The sequence below is a fragment of the Python bivittatus genome, unplaced genomic scaffold (genome assembly GCF_059951505.1).
Source record: "Python bivittatus isolate LINGU-HERP-01145 unplaced genomic scaffold, Pbiv_v1 ctg000020_np1212, whole genome shotgun sequence".
Taxonomy (NCBI): Eukaryota; Metazoa; Chordata; class Lepidosauria; order Squamata; family Pythonidae; genus Python; species Python bivittatus.
Window position 1 is genome coordinate 75561226 of NW_028277030.1, and position 23699 is coordinate 75584924.

Sequence of the window (23699 nt, forward strand, 5' to 3'; positions counted from 1 at the left end):
ACGAACAGCCTCTCAGAATGTAACCCGTTCGTAAGTAGGGGACTGCCTGTATTAAATTTAGTTAACAAAGGGATGACACTAAAGTGACCATCTGGGTTACTCTCCTAAAAGCAGAGGGAGCAACAACTATGCTATACAGATGGCCTTCCACTTGTTCAGAGAAGAGCATCTTCAGAAAGGCCTCTCCTGTAGATCGTCCATAGCTTCGTAATCCTGTAGAAGCAGCTTTTGCTGCCTGGTGGGGAGGCCTGAAAAGCAAGAGAAGACTGCCGTGTTTGTGGAGAGTTTGAAAGCTCGGGTTAGGCCTTCCTGGACGAAGAGCACACGCATAAGCCCTTGCCTGTTCATTCCTGTTTCCGGGTGAGGTCATTCAAGGAAGCAATACCAGCGGCGGCCCCACTTCTCCTTCTAAGCCACGGGGGAGAAGTGTGTGATTTTGCACTCTGTCCACCCAAGAATAGGGAGTAAGCGGGGGGACGTGACAATTAAAACTAGGAGAGTGAAAAAGGCCGAGTTTCCTAACGCGCGCCGATTCGACTCTACAGGACCGTTTTGCACTATATTGCGGGGGGGGGGGCAGAGCTACTAGAGACAACCGCTGGTCTTCTTCTCTCCATCCGCCTCGCCGAAGGTCTTTCGCTCCCTCCTTCCTACTGCAGGACTCGAGAGGGCATCCGAGGGAGGCGACCGCGCCTCTCTCCTGCTTTCAGAAGTATCTCCGCGCAGAAACCCCAGATCTCCCCTCCCCCTTCAAAATAAAAGCCGCCGAGCGAAACGCACTTTTTGCGTAAGTTTCCTCCCTAGAGAAGAAGCGCCGCTAAGGGACAACGAACAGCTGCACTCGCATGCGCGCTGCCTCCGCCCCTTTCACAAGTTTTATAACTCGCCGGGTTTCCGTGTCCTGTGACTCCAGTCAAGGGGTTCCCGCCTTCTTTTCCTCCGTGCCTGTGGGGTCTCTGGGCGTATCTTCCCGCCAAAGAAGCGGGATTGGACAAAGAAAGTTCCCGGAGCCGTGGTAGCCACGCGAGGGAGCGCTCTCCGCTTCCCTTCTTGCTCCTGCCTGGCTGGGTTTTCGCACGAGCGCAGCTCCAGGGCCGGAGAGCGTGGAGGCCGGCGAGTCGCGAGGCCGGCATGGCTGGAGCAGAGAGGCGCGGCGGCGGCATACCTGAGACTCGGGAACATCTCTTTAAGGTTTTAGTCATCGGGGAGCTGGGCGTCGGCAAAACCAGTATCATCAAGCGCTACGTCCACCAGCTGTTCTCCCAGCACTACCGGGCGACCATCGGGGTGGATTTCGCTCTCAAAGTCCTCAACTGGGACACCAGGACTCTGGTCAGGTTGCAGCTCTGGGACATCGCAGGTGAGAGGGCAAAGAGAAGCTGGGCTGCGGAATGGCCAGTCAGTCCGGAAGGGAACTGAATTTCCTCAGCTGGAGGGGAAAGTCCCCTTGCATGTTTTCAGACAGTAAACTGCAACTGGTTTCCGTAAGAGAAAGACAGTGAGGCATACTGGATTGAGTTCTGGAAATGGACTGGGAAGACTCGAGTTCAGATCCCTGCTAAGTTTCTAAAAACATTCTCTTTTCTCTCTGTTTCAGCTTTAAATAGCTTAAGGGAATGATAGGAGAATAAATATGCTATGTTGAATCGTACTATTCTGAGCTCCCAGGAGAAGTGGGGATATCTTTTTAAGGATTCTGGGAGTCATATTTGTTCTAATTTGGAATAGTCAATATCTGTTTTGCCCTATGGATATACTCACTGGTAGCTTTGATACGTATATAGATTTGCACTATGGACGTACACCAAAATACATGGGAGTTTTCCTCCATGGTTCATGCGCTTCCTTTTGTTCTGTGTAGAAGGGATGTTCATTCAGGAAAAATGCCAGAAGTTAATGAGCCTTTACGCACATTTTAAATATGTTCAGATATTAGGTTTCAAGGCTTTTGTTAAAATTTCCAGCTTTAAACACACCCAGTTGTGTCCAACTGTTTTCTTAGCAGCTGCTTGATAGAGTTTCAGAAGATTACAACTTTTTTTCATGCTGATGATGGGAAAGCTTCACCTGTTTGATACTGACAGCTGTGGCATGGGTAGGGAAGCACACACATTTTGGTGTTGCATCTATAATTTTCCAGATAGTCTCAAGAACAGCTTGAGGAGATTTCTCTGTGTGCTTTACTGGTGGTCACTCTGAAAATAGTAAATATCTGAAAAGAAATTGGAGGACTTATGGCATTTGCTCTCCAGTTGTGGTATTTTTTTCCTGCTTGTTTTTTTCATTGCTGTTTAAAGTTCTGGCAGTGGTAAATTGCAGAGAACTTTGGTATGAAGTTTCATATTGCTGAATTGCTCTGTTTTGTAAGTGTGATCTTATGGATAAGTCATATGAAAATACTTTCCTCTTTTCTCTATTTAGATATCTATCCAGTTCTGCCTTTAAACCATTCTACAGAGCAGCTGAATGCAAGATGCATTCTAGACCTGAACCTTGGCCTTGAAACTGGGTGTAACTAGATTTTTTTTTAGGGCCTATGCTTGAGTGACAATGATTACAGCTAGATATTAGTCTGGTAGCGCCTTTTCAGACTAACACATTTTATAAAAGGCATAAGCTTCTACATGGAGATGCATGGAGTGGCTAAACTGAGAGTATTAAAATCTGTGCTTTAAAAAAAGATTAATCCCCTTTCCTAGTTGGATAAAGTAAATACAAAGGAATTTTGAAGATTGAGATGGCTTCAGATTTTGCAAGCAATGTAAATAGGTGAGCAATAGTGACATATTAAATTTACAGCTTCCCCAAGATCTAGCTATCCCCCTTCTTCTGTTCATATTTCAGCTTCAAGACAATTAGAATGCTAGCAATTGCCACATAAATATATTTAGGAGTTTAGCTATCACTTTAATTCATGTGAATAAAAATCACTCTGGGTGTCTGTAGGTATGTAATATATGAAAAAGACAGTAGCTGTATTACAGGACTTACAGGTGGCATTCTGTTAGCAATACTGAATGTCCTCATGAGCCAAATGTATGACCACAAACTGCAACTTTTTTAAAAGGGTGTGACACTCCAACTTGAGCACGTGATAGTCATTCTCCACAACTGTTCAGTCTTCAGTCTTTATATCTCAAGTAAATATTGCAGTATGTGGGTACAAAGAAAAATAAATTTTCAGCTAGAACATAGAAATGTCAATCTTTGAAGTAGATAGGAGAGTATGGTTAAATATTAGAAAAAAAATAAAGTTTGTTTAAAGCTGATTTGAAGTTATGAAACATAAAAAAAAATTAAAATGATTGTCCAGTGAAAGAGGTTGACTAAACAGCCAATTCAGACAACATATTCCTATTATAGGAATCAAGTAAGATGAGACTGTTGACTTAAATCCTCTTTAATCCATATTAGGCCAATATGTTTATTAAAACAACTCAAAATCACATAATAGCATGTAAGCCTTCTAGTTCAACAAGCAAATGCTAAATAATGAAAAGCACTAGAAAAATGACTTTTTATTCAATTCATGTGTCTACATGTAATTACAGTGTGCTTTATTTACAGTCTGAAATTGTTCATAACTTAAAATTCTGCCCAAATAATGGGGAAATTTCTTACTACAGTTCATAGCTTTTTAGGATGAACAAAAATGTCACAAAGAGGCATGCAAATTTCCACTATTTTTCTTTAGTTAAGATGTTAAAAAGTGGGATGAGAAGATAAAAGGGAAAAAAATATTGTTTTAGCCATGAAGTCAGCAGTTCAAAGACAGTCTCAAAGTCAGTGTTAAAATGAGGTTACACCTAGCATTCAGAGTCAAAGAGAATTATTTCCTCCAGGCTAGAAAACCACAGGGCCCATTAGTTCTCCATTTATGTACTGCCATAACTGTATGGGAAAGGAACAGTTAGCATCCTTACCTATTCATGAGCGATGCTTCTTATTTAGAAATGTGCAGTGGGAGTAGAGACTGTGTGTACAAAAATTTCCCCTAGGGTGTGTAAGGATTTAAGAAATTATCCAAAGATGTAAGAAATTATTCAATCAGTGGTTAGCAGATGTTTTATTTGGAATTGTTTTCTGTGGTTTACTTGCATTTTACAGAGTAGCCAACCCACAACAGGTTTAGCAGGTTTTATAATGAGTTTTCTGAAATGTCCTCCAGTCTTTTTCAAACCTCACCGATGGCATCTTTTTGAAACTTCAACACAGCTGAATTATTAGTGTGTTGGGTACATTCAGGCAATGTGCCAATGAAGCTTACCAGCAATACTGTTCCTTTAGGAGACCTGTGCCTTCTGCCTAATTACTTCTTGCTGGTAACCTTTGGCTGGGATGGACTATAAATCCATCATAGCTATTGGCCATGTTAACTAAGGAGATTTATGCAGGAGAGAGAAGACTGGGATTGGGAATTCCTCAATCTGCAAAGCAGGCAGATTCGGGAGAGAGCTTGTTTGGTACTGCTGCATTCCTGAAACATATTTAACCTGGTTACTTAATTAAATGATTTTCTGGATTTGCACAATTGAGCCATGAATTAACCTAATGGGCTGGATCACACAATACCCTGCCACAAAACAAACAGAAAACAGCTCTCCCAAACCTTAATTGAAGTTAACCCATATTAACCATTACATGTTGCTCAAATTCATCTGCTAGGCTTTTAGTTGGGTTGGTTAAGAGTGTTGGATGTATACAGCCTATATGTATTCTGACTGGGGTTGTCTTGTGATCTCAGAAAAGTGCCCTTCTGTAAGCTTTATCACCCTGTTCTTGTTAGCCAACTTGAGTGCCTATATAAGCAGAAATGAAGGGAATCAGTTTATTACATTATTGTTCAGCATAAGTCAGACTCTCTTAATTGAAATATTTGTATGTTGCTCCAAGGTTGGGGAAGGACACGTGTTTTCCCATGAATATTTGTTGCAATGAATTCTAGCACAATATTTGGTTGTCTCAGATGAGAATTACTTCTGAGAAAACATTGTTAGGCTTTGACTCTAAGGCTGGTTCTACAGTAGGGAACAGACACTGAAAGTTGTTAACATGAACACAATTATACAGTGACCATGATATGGCAATACAGTGACTGGATTCACATACTATGCTAACATAGTTTGCTTTAATCATGGCTTGTAGAAGTCATAGTGGCTGAGTTTATAGGGTTAAGCCAAAGTTTTATAAACCACAAGACTTGGTTCACACATGGTACTAAGCCAAAGACAAGCAAACCACATTATGGTTTTGTATAATATAGAGATTCTGCCAGTGGCTATATTTTTAGATGATTGTGGAAGAGCACTGCCAAATAATGCTAATGTGACCAAATCCGGTAACTCCCATTTTAAAGCTTCTGGAGAAAAATGTTGGTGTACGATTTAAATATAAAAAGGAAAGAGTAAAGTAATATTTGTTTAAAAAGCCCTGTTAAAATGAAGCCCTAGCTAAGAGTTAAAGGGCTGGGCAATAGGTAGATTGTATCTTTATGGAAGGATGTCAGCATTCCCCAACCTAGTGTTCTCTAAATCTTTCCTGTAATCCTTGGCCAGTAAACTCAGTGACCATTCTAACTAGGGAATATAGAGTCTGAAGGACACTGTTTGGAGAAGATTGATTTAAGACTGCAGTTCCAAGAATACAGATGGAAAACTACTGAAATTAAGGACATGCACTAGTTCTTATTATCCAAACTGGGACTTTTTTCTTTTGCTCAGTTAACAGAAGCCTAGATTCTCGCATTTTATTAATATATTTAGTAGACATAACCAGTTAGTGATGATGCTCTTGTCTTTCTCTCACCCCCCAAATTTACAGTGGGCTGTAAATTAATACATCTTTGTTTACTTCTCTGCCCATTTAAAAACTGGAAAAATTACTTGGGAAGCAGATGAATCATGTTGAATCACACCTTTTAATCAGATTTCTTGCTATAAGCACTACTGGCATTCCTCCTTGCTTCATCCTGGAAAGACTATACATACACTCAAATAAAATGTGTCTGCCTTTCTATAGTGGAATCACGGTTCAGTTGGGCTCTATGCACCCAGAGCTTTGTTATGACTTGAGAGTCAGCTGTTGAGAGAAGCTATTTCTGGGGGCCTGCCAGTGCCCAAGTATGTCTAAAGTAGCTTTTTTGATCTTGGTCCAAATAATTTGCCTGCTTAACTTACATTAGTAGATTCTGCAAGATCAGATTGTATTTGAGACGCTGTCCCAATGGGGCTGAGTGCTACAGAAGGCCCTAGTGACGCATGGCTTAGAAGTACTTGACACATGAAGGGGTTCCTGCGGCTTGTTGCTTTAGTTTTATGTTTGTGGAAGGTCATGGTAGAATATGGAAATGACTGCTCATTCCACTATCACATGAGAAAACCCTTGTGAATGGAAACCCTCTTGTCTTAATTTTAGCACATTTTCAGATTGCTTCTAAGGAAGCAAGACATTGAATAAAAATGTTTCACTTTATTGTCTAGTGAAGGTTGCTGGAAGGAGAGAGAAGACACAAGATGATCAGCTTGATCACAAGCTGATCATCTTGTGTCTTCTCTCTCCTTCCAGCAACCGCCAGCTTGGAGACCAACCTCGTAAGCTTTCTTTCCAACCCAACCATATGAGGCAGTACACAGCTTCTATCATTAAATGTTCAGGAACAATACTGCTTCTATATTTTGTTTTATAGTTCTAGATGTATGCATTTCCCCACGTAGGGTTGTGCATTTAACGATGTGTATTTAAAATGTGCATTTAAAATGTGCATTTAAAAATTAAAGATGTGCATTTAAAAATTAAATCTTGGGTTCCAGACCAGACAAAACCCCAACAACTGTTGGATAGTATGACGGATAAAAGCCAGTCAAATAGGCCATGTAACCAACCCATTTAGTAGATTTGTTATCAACCTTTGCTCATTTGGGGATTTATAGTACAAAGATTAAAACTGAATCAAACAGGTCGCATTCAACCAGGGGCCTTTTCCCGAGATGGAGAGGAGTGGGGTTAAAAAGTCAAGTTGGTGGCCATGACTTTCTAGTACATTTCAAGTGTACTAGAAATTTGAATATTTTGAAATAAAGAAAAATATTCAGTTTAAATGTATGAGTAGAAAGCAATATTCAAAAGTGAGTTATACATGCGGGAAAATAAACTATAAAAAAAACTATAAATAATAAACTATAATCTTCCTCCTGTGGAAGGGCTTCTCTATATGCAGGGTATGTGATTTAATGAGTTTGGAAGCAGACAGGAAACTTATCTCCCAGCTTGAGTTGTTTTATAACTGCCTTGTTCATCTTGGCTTCTTCTAAAGTTCATCTTAACTCGTGATTTTAGGAATTTTAGTGCAGTACCTCTGGCAACAAATTGGGAAACCCTGTTCTACAAAAATCCTGCCTTTTTCATAATCATACATTCAGATTTGCAAGTACATCAGTATAGTTACTGGCTGTTTGGTAGAATTTTTCTGTTTTTTCAGTTTCAGATGCTTATAAATTTGGTAGTTACTGAAAAATTGAAGCTCTGCAGATGAATCCTTGATGTGCAATGCTTCTGTCTGTTCACCTGTCATTATTTTCTCAGTTGTATAATAAAGCATGTACCTTGTTTTCAGATCTGTGAAGAAACTGTGAGAATTGATGATCATATATACAATAAGGAAAAAAGAGCATAATCAATACTGCAGTGTAAAAGACAGACTCATACAGAATAAAGTAATTTAATGTAAATTCTGGGCACTCCATAAAACAAAACTCAAATGCCTGGGAAAATAAAAGGATTACTTGGAATTCAAAATAGAATTGATCAGGCAAATGTTCAGCAATAATGGCAAATGTAAGCTTGAGGAAGAGAGCCAGTTTGGTGTAGTGGTTAAGGCATCAAACTAGAAACTGGGAGACCATGAGTTCTAGTCCCGCCTTAGGCACAAAGCCAGCTGGGTGACTTTGGGACAGTCATTCTCTCTCAGCCCTAGGAAGCAGGCAAAGGCAAACCACTTCTGAAATCTTGCCAATAAAACTGCAGGGACTAGTCCAGGCAGTTGCCAGGAGTCAACACTGACTTGAAGGCACATAAGACACAGGCTTGAGGAATCTTAGGTACAACTCCCCACTTGGTTACTATGGCTGTCTGGTAAATTTAGGCTGTAAGAGAGGTGGTAAATATAAAATGAAAGGAAATTAATTGTGTACATTACCTCTAGCTTTTGGGAAGAAAATAAGCACAATGGCAAAAGGCTACTTCTTTCCTCAATTATTATCCTTTCTTTTTTAGAAAAGAATTCAGTTCTTGGGAAGATTCATACAGGAGAAGGCAATACTTGAGAAGCCCCAGTCCCAAGCTTTAAAAATAGTGCTTTGAATTGCATTGGTGATATATAGATTTATACTGAAGATTAGGACATGGCATAGAATTACTTAATGTTTTTTATTCAGTTCTGAACAGTTATCTTAGAGTACATAAGAATGTGAATGCAAATCTGTCATGAGTATGCAAATCCAAATCTGTATGATTAAAACAATCATACCCATTTCTAGCATTATGTAGCTGCTGCAGGTATAAACCAGAATTCCAGAGAATCCTGGGATAATTTTGCAAGCAAACATAGTTTAGGAACTATAACATTGGCACTATCATCATCTAAAAACTATGAAAAAATTACTTATTCTGAGAACTCAACGCCTTGAAACTTTGCAAGGCGTTGCAACTGATATAAAGGCATCCCAAAATAAGGTTTTTCATCATTCTTGTGCAATTTCCTGATGGACTGAATGCAGAAGCTGATGTTTGTGTAAGCTCCTTTACCAAACAATTAAGTGACAGGTCTGATGCAGAAAATTCGTTCTTTTTTTTCCCCCCCTTTTCTTTCCTGTTACAGGCAGACACGCAAACTCCTTTTAGAATGGGGCAAAAAGTTGTTCAATCTCTTTAAAGGAACTAAGAGGAAGCACACACTAGAGGTTGCAACTGCCTCTGGTATAAATTGGGTCATTCCTCTAACCGTTCTAGCCTGCCTTTCCCTGTTGCTTTGGAACTTCAGTGGCCTTTTACATTTCATTAGGCAAAAAGAAAAAGTGCTGTGGCAAAGCTGTCACTTTAGAGGCTAACATTTTTAAACCTATGATACCAAATACTTTATGGAAATCCTACTTTATTATGAAGCAGAATAATGAGAGTACTTCTTCACCATGAGTTGTAAAATATCACACAATATTGTGTAGAGATGTTTAAGTTCAGTTTTCAGTCTTCGCCGCTTTCAAGGCAAACTTTCAAAGAACAGATGGAGAAAAGCAAATCATTTGAAAAATGTGCTTTTGAACAGACAGGAACATGTACAAATCATCCCTTTGGAATTGTTAAAGCTGCCCTGTCCTTTTCCAGGTTTGCAAAACTGCTTTTTTCAGACTTGTTCAGCTGCGAGCAGCAATTCTGCAATTTCATTAATTATGGTTCAACAGAACCAAGTAGCTTACAGTCTCTTACAAAGTGAAAGAAAAAAATAATGCATTGTCAGTGGTATTCTGTCAATGTTTCAGGAGCATGCATGAGTGTTCTTAAAGTTCATGTACATTACTGCTATTGTTGCTACAAATATAAATGCTGTTTATGAAGAAGGGAGATGTGAAGCCACTCAAATGTCAAGTGCAGAATTGACCTGTCTCTGGATATTGACACCAGTGCATAGATGTGCAAGAGGCAAAATTAATACTGTGCACATATCGGCCAACAAGGAGCAAAGAAACTGCTTGAAGGTTGAGCGCAGTTGCTTCAAGATCTTTCAGGCTTCTGTGTACATGCACAGAAGACACTACCACAGGGATAGCTGGCGAAGCTATTATTAAATTGGCTGGTGTGGGTCTTCCGGGCTGTGTGGCCGTGGTCTTGAAGTTTTGTTTCCTAACGTTTCGCCAGCACCTGTGACCGGCATCTTCAGAGTGCAGGAGCACAGACAGGAGCTCTGGGTGGGGTTGGGTTACTGAGTGGCTGCTTGTTTTGGTGTCAGAATCTGTGTGTATCTTCCTGGGGATTAGGCAGGATTATACTCCTGCAGCGGTGAGGGGATCCTTAAGACAAAAGGGATCCCCTCACCGCTGCAGGAGTATACCGCATACCATGCAGTTGCGGGCAAGTATACATCGGGACCACAAAACGCAGCATCCATACCAGGATAAAAGAACACGAAAGACACTGCAGACTACAGCAACCAGAAAAATCTGCAGTAGCTGAACATGCTCTCAAGCACACTGGACACAAAATCCTATTTGAAAACACAGAGATACTGGACAACACCAACAGCCACTATACCAGGCTATACCGGGAAGCCATTGAGATTCACAAACACCAGCACAGTTTCAATAAAAAAGAGGAGAGTCTAAAAATCAACAAAACCTGGCTACCAATCCTGAAAAATACAGCCTGCAAAAGGTCAATGAACTCAGCTCAACCACCAGGACATGTGAACACTTCACACAATGAACTTGCTAATCACCCCCAGCAGCCCCTCGTTAACAATTCAATAGAAGAAAAAACCCTGCCTAATCCCCAGGAAGATACACACAGATTCTGACACCAAAACAAGCAGCCACTCAGTAACCCAACCCCACCCACACACACCCCTCCCCCCCCAGATCTCTATAAATACCCACAGAAGGGTCACTTCACCCTGGGCACAGAGAGAACTGCTCCTGTCTGTGCTCCTGCACTCTGAAGATGCCGGTCACAGGTGCTGGCGAAACGTTAGGAAACAAAACTTCAAGACCACGGCCACACACCCCGGAAGACCCACACCAGCCATTGTATGCTGGCTGTGAAAGCCTTCAACAACAACATATTATTAAATTATTTGCACAGTGCCTAGGGCATCATGCCAAAAACCTAGAACTGGACATATTTTCAGGAAAGGGAACAAAAAGCAGACAAGTGAGTAAATATGATTATGAGAATCATTAAATGAATTCAGACAACATGTTTACTATAGTTTATAAACCTTCGTTAAGCCATCCAATTGTATGTACTGGCCGATCCCTGCAGCACCACGTAGCTTGGCAGTGATTGCCACTGTTTTTTTTTTAGATTTCCTTTTAAGATTCTTTTATCATCTGGTGGCAACCTACTAATCATTAAAGGGAGGAATAAGTCATGGGTTTTTTCAGGTTTGTTTCTGTGATTAGGTTTCTCAACAGGACAGAACAAAGAAAACGTTCCAGTATTTGTCCAGGAAGGAATAAGTTGTAATAACAACTGCATACTCTTCCTCGATTTTATGCTTATATCTGTACCTCTACTTTCACTGAATTATGGTTAAGAGATAGTTTATGTGGAGGTATTTTACAAGTCTAGATTTGCCTTTTGCCTAAACAGTCTCTTAATTTCAGCCCGTGATTGCTTTCTCAGTCTTGCATAGGTTTCCACTGTGGTTGTTTAGGCACTGAAACCTTATTCACTGAGTTTGTTTCACAATTGCTGGATCTTTATATTATATATTGCAACTCTCAGTTAAACAGACTAATGGGAGAGAAAGTTGTCTATTAAAAACCAAATGTCCATTAAATGGCAAATGGGCTTTTTCAAGCTTCCAAATACACTCACACATGGGGAAATATACTTTACTGATCATAATAATTATAACTCTCATAAACTGCAGGGGTTGATAGTGGTGACCCAAAATATTTTATATTTCAGTCAGGGGAGGTGCTGGTTTTTCTTTTTTTCTAATTCAATGTATTTTAAAGAAAGAGGGGTAATTTAGATAGTGAATACTGCCTTTGGAAGGAGGGAAACATTGTCCGGACTTGTTTACCAAAGAATGATTTTTGTCTATTGTTTGGGGCAAATTCCATTATTTACTGAAATGTGAACAATACTCCAGAAGATTTTATCTATTAAATCCACAGTCTGCTAAACTGAAGTCCATTAAATCAAATATTTACCTTACTCTCTTTGTGATAGCTTGTTTTAAATTCTAGTAGAGGGAGATCAACATCTTAAAATTCTAATAGAGGGAGATTTTTAATTACTGCCTTTATGGCTAGATCTTTGTGTGGTGATTCATTTGTATTATGTAGTCAACTGAGGCATTTGTGACCAGAGATGATACTTTCTATTTCAGCAGAAGCTGGAGACTGAGTTCATTATAGAATATCTGTTATTATAAAGCTGAGCTTACAAACCCAGATGCCAGACCTATATCCCCATAGGTATTCAAATACTATCACTGTTATTATTATTGCTGTTATAAGGAATATAACACATCCTCAATTTATGTCACAATTTGCTAACCCAATCACAAGCTAATACTAATGAAGGCCCAGAGTTGAATTAATCCAATTATTTTGGGTTCTGGAAAAAAAGTCTTAGAGGCAATTAATGGACACAAGAAGAACTATTATTTCCTTATTTATCTGGAAACGTGAAGGACTTATATGATTTCCTTTACTTATATTGCTACACATGATACTGAACACTTAAATATCTGGTTTGACAAGTATCTGACCTTCAGTACTGCAACATATACAGTGGGGCAAAAAAGTATTTAGTCAGCCACCAATTGTGCAAGTTCTCCCACTTAAAAAGATGAGAGAGGCCTGTAATTGTCATCATAGGTATACCTCAACTATGAGAGACAAAATGGGGGGAAAAAATCCAGAAAATCACATTGTCTGATTTTTAAAGAATTTATTTGCAAATCATGGTGGAAAATAAGTATTTGGTCAATATCAAAAGTTCATCTCAATACTTTGTTATATATCCTTTGTTGGCAATAACAGAGGTCAAACGTTTTCTGTAAGTCTTCACAAGGTTTTCACACACTGTTGCTGGTATTTTGGCCCATTCCTCCATGCAGATCTCCTCTAGAGCAGTGATGTTTTGGGGCTGTCGCTGGGCAACATGGACTTTCAACTCCCTCCAAAGGTTTTCCATGGGGTTGAGATCTGGAGACTGGCTAGGCCACTCCAGGACCTTGAAATGCTTCTTACGAAGCCACTCCTTCGTTGCCCGGGCGGTGTGTTTGGGATCATTGTCATGCTGAAAGACCCAGCCACGTTTCATCTTCAATGCCCTTGCTGATGGAAGGAGGTGTTCACTCAAAATCTCACGATACATGGCCCCATTCATTCTTTCCTTTACACGGATCAGTCGCCCTGGTCCCTTTGCAGAAAAACAGCCCCAAAGCATGATGTTTCCACCCCCATGCTTCACAGTAGGTATGGTGTTCTTTGGATGCAACTCAGCATTCTCTCTCCTCCAAACACAACGAGTTGAGTTTATACCAAAACATTCTACTTTGGTTTCATCTGACCATATGACATTCTCCCATCCTCTTCTGGATCATCCAAATGCTCTCTAGCAAACTTCAGATGGGCCCAGACATGTATTGGCTTAAGCAGGGGGACACGTCTGGCACTGCAGGATTTGAGTCCCTGGCGGCATAGTGTGTTACTGATGGTAGCCTTTATTACTTTGGTCCCAGCTCTCTGCAGGTCATTCACTAGGTCCCCCTGTGTGGTTCTGGGATTTTTGCTCACCGTTCTTGTGATCATCTTGACCCCACGGGGTGAGATCTTGCATGGAGCCCCAGATCAAGGGAGATTATCAGTGGTCTTGTATGTCTTCCATTTTCTAATTATTGCTCCCACAGTTGATTTCTTCACACCAAGCTGCTTGCCTATTGCAGATTCAGTCTTCCCAGCCTGGTGCAGGTCTACAATTTTGTTTCTGGTGTCCTTTGACAGCTCTTTGGTCCTGGCCATAGTGAAGTTTGAAGTGTGATTGTTTGAGGTTGTGGACAGGTGTCTTTTATACTGATAACAAGGTCAAACAGGTGCCATTACTACAGGTAACGAGTGGTGGACAGAGGAGCCTCTTAAAGAAGTAGTTACAGGTCTGTGAGAGCCAGATATCTTGCTTGTTTGTAGGTGACCAAATACTTATTTTCCACCATGATTTGCAAATAAATTCTTTAAAAATCAGACAATGTGATTTTCTGGAATTTTTTTTCTCATTTTGTCTCTCATAGTTGAGGTATACCTATTGAATGAAAATTACAGGCCTCTCTCATCTTTTTAAGTGGGAGAACTTGCACAATTGGTGGCTGACTAAATACTTTTTTGCCCCACTGTACATTCACTTCCTCTGGTCATTTACTGAGTTTCAACAGTTCTATTGCTTGGTTAATATCTGGTTGTTAACTCAAGCACTCCAACTCTTGTTATGAACTATTGCATGAAGGTCATGAGTACATAATTAAAATTATATTCAGCCACGGACCTTCTGTCATGAGTGATTATATTTGTGTGGATTTATTCATATCTAATTTTTCCATGGACAGTTATGTTATTGTTAAGTTGAAGACAGATTTTAAATGGAATCAATTTTAGGACAGCCAAGGGATTTTCTAAATTCTGCTTGGTTCTAGAATGGGTTTCCTATCACCCATATCAATTATTTTTTTCTATGTATATCTCTACCTTTGCATGGCTATGTACATCATGTCTAGGATTATGCACTCACATTTAGACAGAACAAATTATTTTCTATTCTTTTCTCAGTCCTTAAATGTGAACAAAATCTTTCTTGAGTTTTGAACTGATAAACATCTACCCAACTATTTTACCTACCATTCATTCTTAATTTCTAGTACAGAAGTAAGGCATAGAGTTCACTTTGTTTGCTATATTTATTTAGGAAAACACTGATTAACTGTCTTCCACTTCTCCAAGCATTTTGATTACAATTTATTTCCAATATTCTATCCAATATCCAGGATTCTCCTTCAGCCTCTTTAAGGAAACAATATTTAATACTGTTTTCCATAATGCTTGTCCATTTATCTTTCAGGTCAAGAACGCTTTGGAAATATGACCAGAGTGTACTATAAAGAAGCTGTAGGAGCTTTTGTAGTCTTTGATGTCACCAGAGGATCAACATTTGAGGCAGTTTCCAAGTGGAAACATGACTTGGACAGTAAAGTACTGCTCCCCAATGGCACCCCAATTCCTGCCATTCTTCTTGCCAATAAATGTGACCAGAAGAAAGAAAGTAGCCAAAATCCTTCTCCTTCTCAGATGAATCAGTTCTGCAAAGAGGGAGGCTTTGCTGGATGGTTTGAAACTTCTGCTAAGGTAAGACTATTCCTAAAGGAAGGACTTGTCTGTGTTCAAGAGAATTGGCCTGCTGGCCTAGCTTGACCTTGCAATTTGGTCCTCTTAATTTAGTCTTCCCCAATTTGTCGCTTTCTGGTTTTCTACATATATTGGTTACATTGATCTCAAAGAAGCGAGAGGAACTTTAATGAAGGAAATTAAAATGGTTTGGGCAGATGGATTGCTAGGCACCTTTCTGCTGTGTAACACCTAGTGAACATTGCTTTATACTCCATTAAAGAGATAAGTAATTTGATAATGCCAGGGTCTCTCCTCTTTTTTCCAGCAAAAGGATGAAAAAAGAGCTGAAATCATACACAGCTACATTGCTTTTTAGTGGTGTCAGCCCTTCCCCCCATTCTTTTTAAAATCTACATGTTTTTGATGATATAAAAGCCCCAATGTTCACAAATTATTATCTAGCTGTACATAAGTAGCAATATTAGTTTATCAGTTTTGATCCAGTATGTAAACTTAAAATGATGATGATCTTGTGGAATTCTATGTTTTCCATCCTCCACTTTTATAACTAGATAGCTAAACATGAAAGAGAAATAAATTCTACATAAGATCTATAACATCAGCAAAGAAAATAGATAATTAACTGTTTGATACACCCTGGTATGATGCCTGTTTCTTTTCCTCAAATTTGTCAGAATAGTTGGATAAAATCTTTAACAAGTGGTTTTAAAATGATGCCAACTCAAATGATTCGTTATTTGCCTATATTTATTTAATGTTGCTTGGCATGCATACAAAGGAAACTCTTGCCAGCTGCTGAACATAGCAAACTAATCCCTTCAAGTCATATTTTAACTTTACATTCATTCATTTAGTTCTTATATAGTGCACACAAATGATCCTGTCCTTAATTTTTGTATGTTTGAAGCTCATGAGAAGAAAGCAGACAAGAAACTCAAGCAGGAGAAAACTCAAAATCAGGTTGCCCTTTTAATAAAGGGGCACACAGCCTGGAAGCTCAGATGCATATGGACTATAAAAAGAAAATGGTAGCCACAGTTCCTTGCTCTGAACAAGCATTTAAATAGCTACTTGAGAATCTGTTACTTATGATAAGCAAGTAAAGTGTAAATTCAAAGTTGGAGCACTTGACATTTGGTTAAAATCTAAACGTTCTCTCTGCTGGCCTGTTCTTGAGAAAAACTTGTAAAGTTCAATGGCTAAGCGCATCCTGAGCATAATGAAGGGTTTTATTTTAGGTTATGTTCTCATAACCTGGTAAGCAATAACATAGTTTTGTGATTTAGCGGGTTGTATGAACATAGCACTTGTGTTTGTTAACTCTGTATTATTGGTTAGTATGTTGTATGGATCCAGACTATTGTGATTGATTGATTGATTGATTTAATAAACCATGTATATTATGACTCTGTATATTGACTGAATGTGGCCTTAAACTCTAGTTTACCAAGTGAAGAAAATTTATGTAATCTGTTTTGGAATGACTGTATTTTTACTTCATCCAACCACAACTTGCTGACTAACTAGGACAGAGCATGCTTGAAGTCTCATGTTGCTTTTTTATTGAAAAGGGTGCATCCAGATTTGGACTCATTAATGCATTGTGCATTCATATCCAAATAGGCAAGTTTATTCTGTCCCAGCTTCTTACATACAGTTATGCAGGTCAGGATGAATATCTTGCCCTTTTACCCTGGCAAATCAAGAAACAAACAGCCCAGCAGGTCTGATTGTTTCTCTCAGTTCAAAGTGATCACAAGTAGACCAACTTATGGATCTTATACATTGTTTAGTGCCTGTCTGGCAGGGCTCATGCAATGAAGATCTAAAAAGTATGCTATGCAAATACATATAGTATGTTGAAAACATAAATTCAGTTTTTCTCCCAACTGTAATTTGTTGCACCCATCCAAAGATCAGCTATAATGTGAAAAAATGAAAGTTCTAAGGACAGTGAAATGCTTTTTTAGTAAACTAGTTCCAAAATCCTTTCTAAAAGCAGAGATCTAGATACAGTATTTATGCTGAAGCATTTTGGACCACCTTGATCCTTGTGGCCAGGAAAGCATTAATTTGTCTCATGGTCTCCTTAGGATAACATCAACATTGATGAAGCTGCTCGGTTCTTGGTGGAAAACATCCTTGCCAACCTGAAAGCCTTTCCAAATGAAGAGAACGATGTTGATAAATTAAAACTGGACCTGAATCCTCTAAAAGCAGAAAGTAAATCCCAGTGCTGTTAGACACGTTGTCTTGCATCAATACACAATGAGAGCAGAATGTTCGTCTTCCTCATGTTGGACAGCTGCTGTGGTGCTTCATCAAAACTATCCTTGTGGGGTATTAAGTTCTTCACATTCCAAGGTGTTTACATTTTTTTTAATCGAATAGGACTTAAGAGTTACATTTATACTATGTCCTTGTTTGTAAGCTATTTAGTATAGTCACAAGCTGGCATCCCTTCCAAAACAGGTGGTATTTATCCAATGAGAAATGGCCAAGGAGAGAATCTAGATGAAAACTTAGCTTCAATTCCTGGTTAACATAGTGTAGTTTCAGAACTAGAATAGGAAAGGCAGTTCAGATAGAATTATTCATTTTGATAAGGACTACACATTTCCTTATTTTTTTAAATATACATAAAATTCCTTTACCACCTTGCTCTAATATTGCCTGTCTCCTATTCAAAACTAGGACTCTGAAACAAAAGCCTTTTTGGGTGCTTGACAGCCAATAAACCCTTTAATTCTGAGGCAAGACTGAGCAGGGATTCCTCATTTATAATGTGCCTTAAAGTATGTTAAGAATCTAATGCTTGGAATATAAGGATAGTCAGCTAGTGTGAAAGAATTAAGAATATATTTGTGCTATCCGTCAAATAAATGAATAGCAATTCATTTCTGACTGTTTTGGAAGAGGCTTTCTCTGGTACACTTTCATATGTTAACTAATACTATGTACAATTAAACTTGAAAAATAAGTTATTTCTTACTGTACAAGGACAGCTTTTTCAAAAAGATTTCATGATGCCTGGGCTGAAAATGAATAATGTTTAAGCTTTATTTTTATGAGATCATTCTTTAACAGAAAACTGTCTCTTAAATCAGAGATGATTTAACTTACAAATAGTCTTTTTAAAAGCAGGCTATTTTTATTGCAACTCAACTATTTAACATATGGGATTAAGAATTGATAAGGGGGGCATACTTTCATGCACAAGAATAATTTGCAAATGTAAAATATACACTTGAGTCCTAAGAAGTGTTCATTGTCATTTGTGATGGTATCTGTGAATGTTTGGAGAAAAGACTTCTAAGAAATGCTTTCACCAATTGCATGTTAATATTTAAATCTGTGGGTTCAATTCTGTTTTCTGTATATTACGCCAGTGAAATGTAACCTGTCAGCTGCTGCAAATTGTAAAGTACTTTTGGACTAACATTCTTCATACTTAGACTGGGTGATACCTGGATTTTTGTGATTCTTATGCTGTATTTAATATTAATGCAAGCTATATAATAAAAAAAGACTTAGATTTTTATAAGATAGTGTCAAGTACATTGTTACTTGTACAAAACAGAAGAATACAAACAACATGTCTCAGGTTGAAAGTCTTATATTCTAGGCCTGTGCTAGCTTTGTAGAAATTTATATGAAGTCAGCTATGTTTTAAATCTTGATTTGTCAAAATGTTCTATGATTCCTGTATTTTTCTACTTAAATGCTGAATGTTCTCAAACATTAAGTTCAAATTCTAAAATGAACAAATCTTTTTTTAAACAAAGCCAATATGCTTTATACAGAAAAATAAATACGGAGACCATAAAACTACAAAAAGCTCTAAAAGCCTTTAGTACAACTGGTTTGGAAAAATACATGTTCATTTATCTCAATCTTTGTTCCTGAAACCCAAATACAGTAACTGTATAGAGAGTGACTTTCACCAGACTTTCAAGATGCTACTTTAAGTATAACTCTCAGGACAGAAAAGATCTGTACTCAGGTAATGGTGAATAAGAGATTTATAACACTTGCTAATACTTGTCTAGTTTACATTAAGATAATAAAGTTTTGTGTCCTTCACTTCAGATCTTCTTCAGTGAGAAAGTATTATACCTTCTTTTCCTAATATGGAAATCTATTGCTTTGCTTGAATAACTTCACACCATTTTTAAAACCAGATTTTTTGTTTTCAGTTACAGTTTCATATTTCCTTCTTCAAACTCTAGCAAGTAACAAATTTGCCTTACACTATGTATCTGAATTGTTGATTCAGTATATTCTGAGAACTCTGGAATTATTGGCTGAAGTGCTGAACAATTTATCTTTGCATTTTGAAGTTTAATAAGTCCATGACTGAAGAGATAAATATAATAAGAATTTTAGAAGGGGAGATGATGTTTGACCCCAATGTTCAAACACTGGGGTCAATGGGATCGTTTCCCCATTTATATCATCTTCCCAAAGATGATATAAGATATCTCAAAATTAGGTCTTAGTCCTGAACATTTTAATACTTTTATACAAAACAAGTACAGTTGGCAGCATATTACATTAGCAAACAGTGAACATATGTCATTTATGTGTTTAAATTATGTAACTTAACATCTCATATTCATTTGAAATGCACCAAATGGACAGCAAAGTAGCTATTCTCTCAGTAATAAAAAGATTATTAAGTCATATTCAGTCATTTGAGGGAGTATTTAATTATCCAAAATACCTTTCTATGAGAACTCTTGAGATATGTTCTCAGTGAGAAAATTGCTACAGAAGACATGTTATGTTTTCAGACAAGTATGATAAAGATGGTCCTCATGGCCTACACTGATAGACAAATCTCTTCATGTGAAAAATGTTACAATAGCTAGAGTTGAACTTAATTTGACTAGCATCTTTGTCTATGTTGGTAATGCTTAAGCTTAAAAGCCAGAGATTTTCACATTTCTACTGGGGGGTGGGAGGACCCTTTAACATTCTGTGCAACTTCTTACCATTCCTTACAACTAACAGAATAAGGTAAGTAGTACAGTTTTCCAGAGGGATAGCTACGCTAGTCTATGCCAACAAAAATGACAAATTCTTGTAACACCTTAAAGAATACTATAAAAATGTGTGCATCTGATGGAAGTGTACTGTAGTCCATAGAAGTTTTTGCCATAATAAATGAGTTAGTCTAATATGCCAAAAGACTATTTATACTAGTTCAAGTTATTGACAGCTACAGTCCTTTCAGGGCCATCGTAAACCCTCATTTATTGTGCTTCAAGCTGTAAATCATATTACCTGTACTGGGTGAGGGATTGAAAGGGGAATAAAAAAATACAGATCCCAAAAGTTGAAGATATACTTTTGTTGGAGGCAAATAATTTGTGAAACACTAAAACCATTCCTCTGCTGTCCCAAATCAATGTTGATTGAAAGAGGTATGTGACCTTAACCAGTCTTCCACCTGTTCCCTTACGGATATATTTTACTATCAGTAGATAATGAGAACAAGAGTGCAATACACATGATAGGCATCAGGTTTTGAGAGACTAATGAGTTCAGTGAAACATATTTTTGTATTTAAGATCTTAACTACAAAGTTATGGTATACTGACATTTTTTTCAAAAAATGCCATGGTGTTCTTTATTACCAACTCAGTGTTTATAAGGTTGAGCCATACATCACATTGTTAAAAAGATAGTACTAGTACTTCATTCACATAAAACACTTCTGGAAAAAGTGAAGAAAATAGTCCAGCAGGAGAAGATCTAGTTCAAGTCTAGATAATCTTATGACACTGGCTTGAGAGCAATTACAGGTAGTCCCCAGTTTAAGAACAAGTTCCGTTCCTAAAGTCTGTCCTTAAATTGAATTTGTATGTATGCTGGAATAGTATTATTGTATAATACTGTATAAGTAGTATTGTGTAATTAACTCAAACTATTGTGTATTTAACTTGAATCATGTATTTAACTCAAATTTTGCTAGAGTAGGCTCCATTCTTAACTATGGGTCATCCTTAAACCAGGCATTCTTAACCCGGGGACTACCTGTATTATTAAACTTGGAGGAACTAATTCCTAAGCAGCATTCTTAAAATAATCCTGCAAAAGCTACAGTTAAGATGTAAGCAATGCGTAGCAATAAAGTAATAGGAAACTCAAGTGGGGAGGCTAAGTTTAAGTTCACCCTCAATTATCAGAACTCACTGTGTGTCTTTGGTCCAGTCATTTTCAATTAACATAACCTACTTAATGGGACTGTTGTGAGGGTAAAATGAAGGGAGATTCCCATGCAAAATACCTTGAGTTTCTGGGAAAAAGGCATATAGAAATTTAACAAATAATACAATCACAATTTTCAGAATTATCACTTGGTGCTGATTGTGGTTTCTTTTCAGAATTTCTACTGTGTGGCAAGATGCAAAAAACAGAATATTACACATATATGTATATGCATGTCAGGGGTTTGCACGTCATTTGGGTTAATTCTCCATGGAGGAATAGTTGTGTTTTTCTGTGAAGAATTTGCTTTCTGATTATTAGTCCTCACATAGATACAATACAAATTTACCCCATCTTCCCTTGGTTTGTCGTCTCCATTTATGTTTTAACAAGTCTACGCCAGTCTACTCAGAAGTAAGGCCATGGAGTTCAGTTTGAATTAAATTACAAGTGTGTATACAAGATTGTACCAAAGTTATACTTGGGGATGCTCAAATAGTTATATGACTTGCAAGTGGTTTGCTATTAAAAAGATACTTTTCTCTAAATTACATAGATGAGTGACTAGAAACAACAATTATAAAAGTTGAGTTTTGCCACCCTAGCTATATTTCCTGCATTATATCTCCTACTGCATGCATGCTGAATCTTTCCTAGGCATCACATCTCTCATTAGGGCTCAGTTTCTGAATAATTTCCTTTCCTGGTCATGGCTATTCAGAACCAAAATACTGATGCTGAACAATGTATTTCCCATACTGTGGACATAATAGGAAGTTATATATAGGAATATATAATTATTACATTATACAGGAAAATCAATAGGATGATACAATATTTTTACATAGTTATCACTGTTTTAATAGAAATATGTCTTTCTTTTCCGAGTAAATTCACTCCATTAATGAACAGGGCTATTTCAGGGAACACTCACCATAGGTTCCATATTCTATGCTGCTTTCGGCATTCGCTTCAAAGCAAAGGGGATAGGACCCTATGGAAAAGCAGAATTAGATCTTCAAGATCAGCTACTGCAGGAATGCACAATGTCTGTCAACTCGAGGATCACACCAAAGCTTTGTGCAGTATGTAAGGGACTGCACTTAAAGAGTGGGTGGAACAGTTAATCATTCTGGGAGTGAAGTAAGGGATGAAATGGTTGCCTTAAACCCTTGTATTTGTCCCTTTAAAAAAAAGTAAAAATAAAATAAGGTGGTTTAAATGGTAGATCCACCCACAAAGAGGATGTTATTTAGACTTGTGAGCTGATGAGTATATTCAAGTCCAGCTCTATGCTGAATACAAGATCTTCAATACAGAATACCAATACAGGATTCTCAACAGTTGATGGTCCAGTCTTTCCTTAAATTTCTGCAGAGCAACTTTTTTTTTTTTTCTTTGCAGTAATTCCTTTATAGGAATTTTTTCCTCAGGCATAGCCTCTTTTCACTTCATCATTTCACCAAATATCTTTGTTTATATTTCCCATTAATATAACTCCAGATATTTCTGTGACATTCTGCAAGATAATTCTTTTTACTTTATTCCAAATAAATTCCACATTGTCTCCCTTATGTCCATTTTCCATTAATTTTGTTGGGAGATTATCTTCTACTAATTTTTCTACAGGGCTCCTACTTTCTCCAGTGGTTCTGCTTTATTTTCTTAAAAACAGCAAAATGTATCCCACAATAGCATGCCTTAAAAGGGACCTTTATCAGATTAAACTTCATTCATTGTTCCCCACGAGCCTCAGGTGGGTGCAAGACACCCTAAGCTTACTGTACTCTATTCACAAACGCACATCTGCATTTTCATCCCTCGATTAAGAGGTAAGCGCTGACAAACCGAACAGACGTTAGGCGAAGTGTGTCACAATCGCTTTGGAAGCAGTGTGGTCTCATTCCATCTTCTACTTCGCTTTGGAAGTGGTTACAGCGCAGAGCGATGCACTCTGCTTCAGGTAGAGTCGAGTTCTACTTCTGCTGACTTCGTGGACACGTCCAGATAGTTTTCTTGACACCTACACCGAGTTGCATTGCCAATGTTTTATTCCGGAAAGTTTTTCAACTCCCGGGGCAAGGCCGCAGCCTGGAATTCGATGTGTGTGTGTGTGTGTGACAAACAGACACTATATTTCTATCTCTATTTAAAGCATGGTTTCCCAAACTGTGAGGCCTATCTCCCTTGGAAGAATCTTTTAGTACATTCTTACAATATGTACAATCTACCTTTCCCAAAGTTAAATTGTATTGTTTTCATTGTTCATATGTGCTCATTTTGGTGTTTGGCTTTTAGGGGAGGTGTGTATATTAAGATTATACTAAAGGGAGGTGTGACGGCAAAAAGTTTAGGAACCTGAGA

General features: G+C 38.1%; 1 protein-coding gene across 1 annotated transcript; it reads left to right on the forward strand.

The window, feature by feature from the left end:
- The first annotated feature begins 857 nt into the window (after nucleotides 1–857).
- On the forward strand, nucleotides 858–21678 carry RAB32 (RAB32, member RAS oncogene family). Its single transcript, XM_007436003.4, has 3 exons — nucleotides 858–1360; nucleotides 14836–15119; nucleotides 17216–21678. The coding sequence occupies exons 1-3, from the start codon at nucleotides 1132–1134 to the stop codon at nucleotides 17363–17365; spliced, it is 663 nt and encodes a 220-aa protein (XP_007436065.1). The 5' UTR covers nucleotides 858–1131; the 3' UTR covers nucleotides 17366–21678.
- The last annotated feature ends 2021 nt before the right edge of the window (nucleotides 21679–23699 follow it).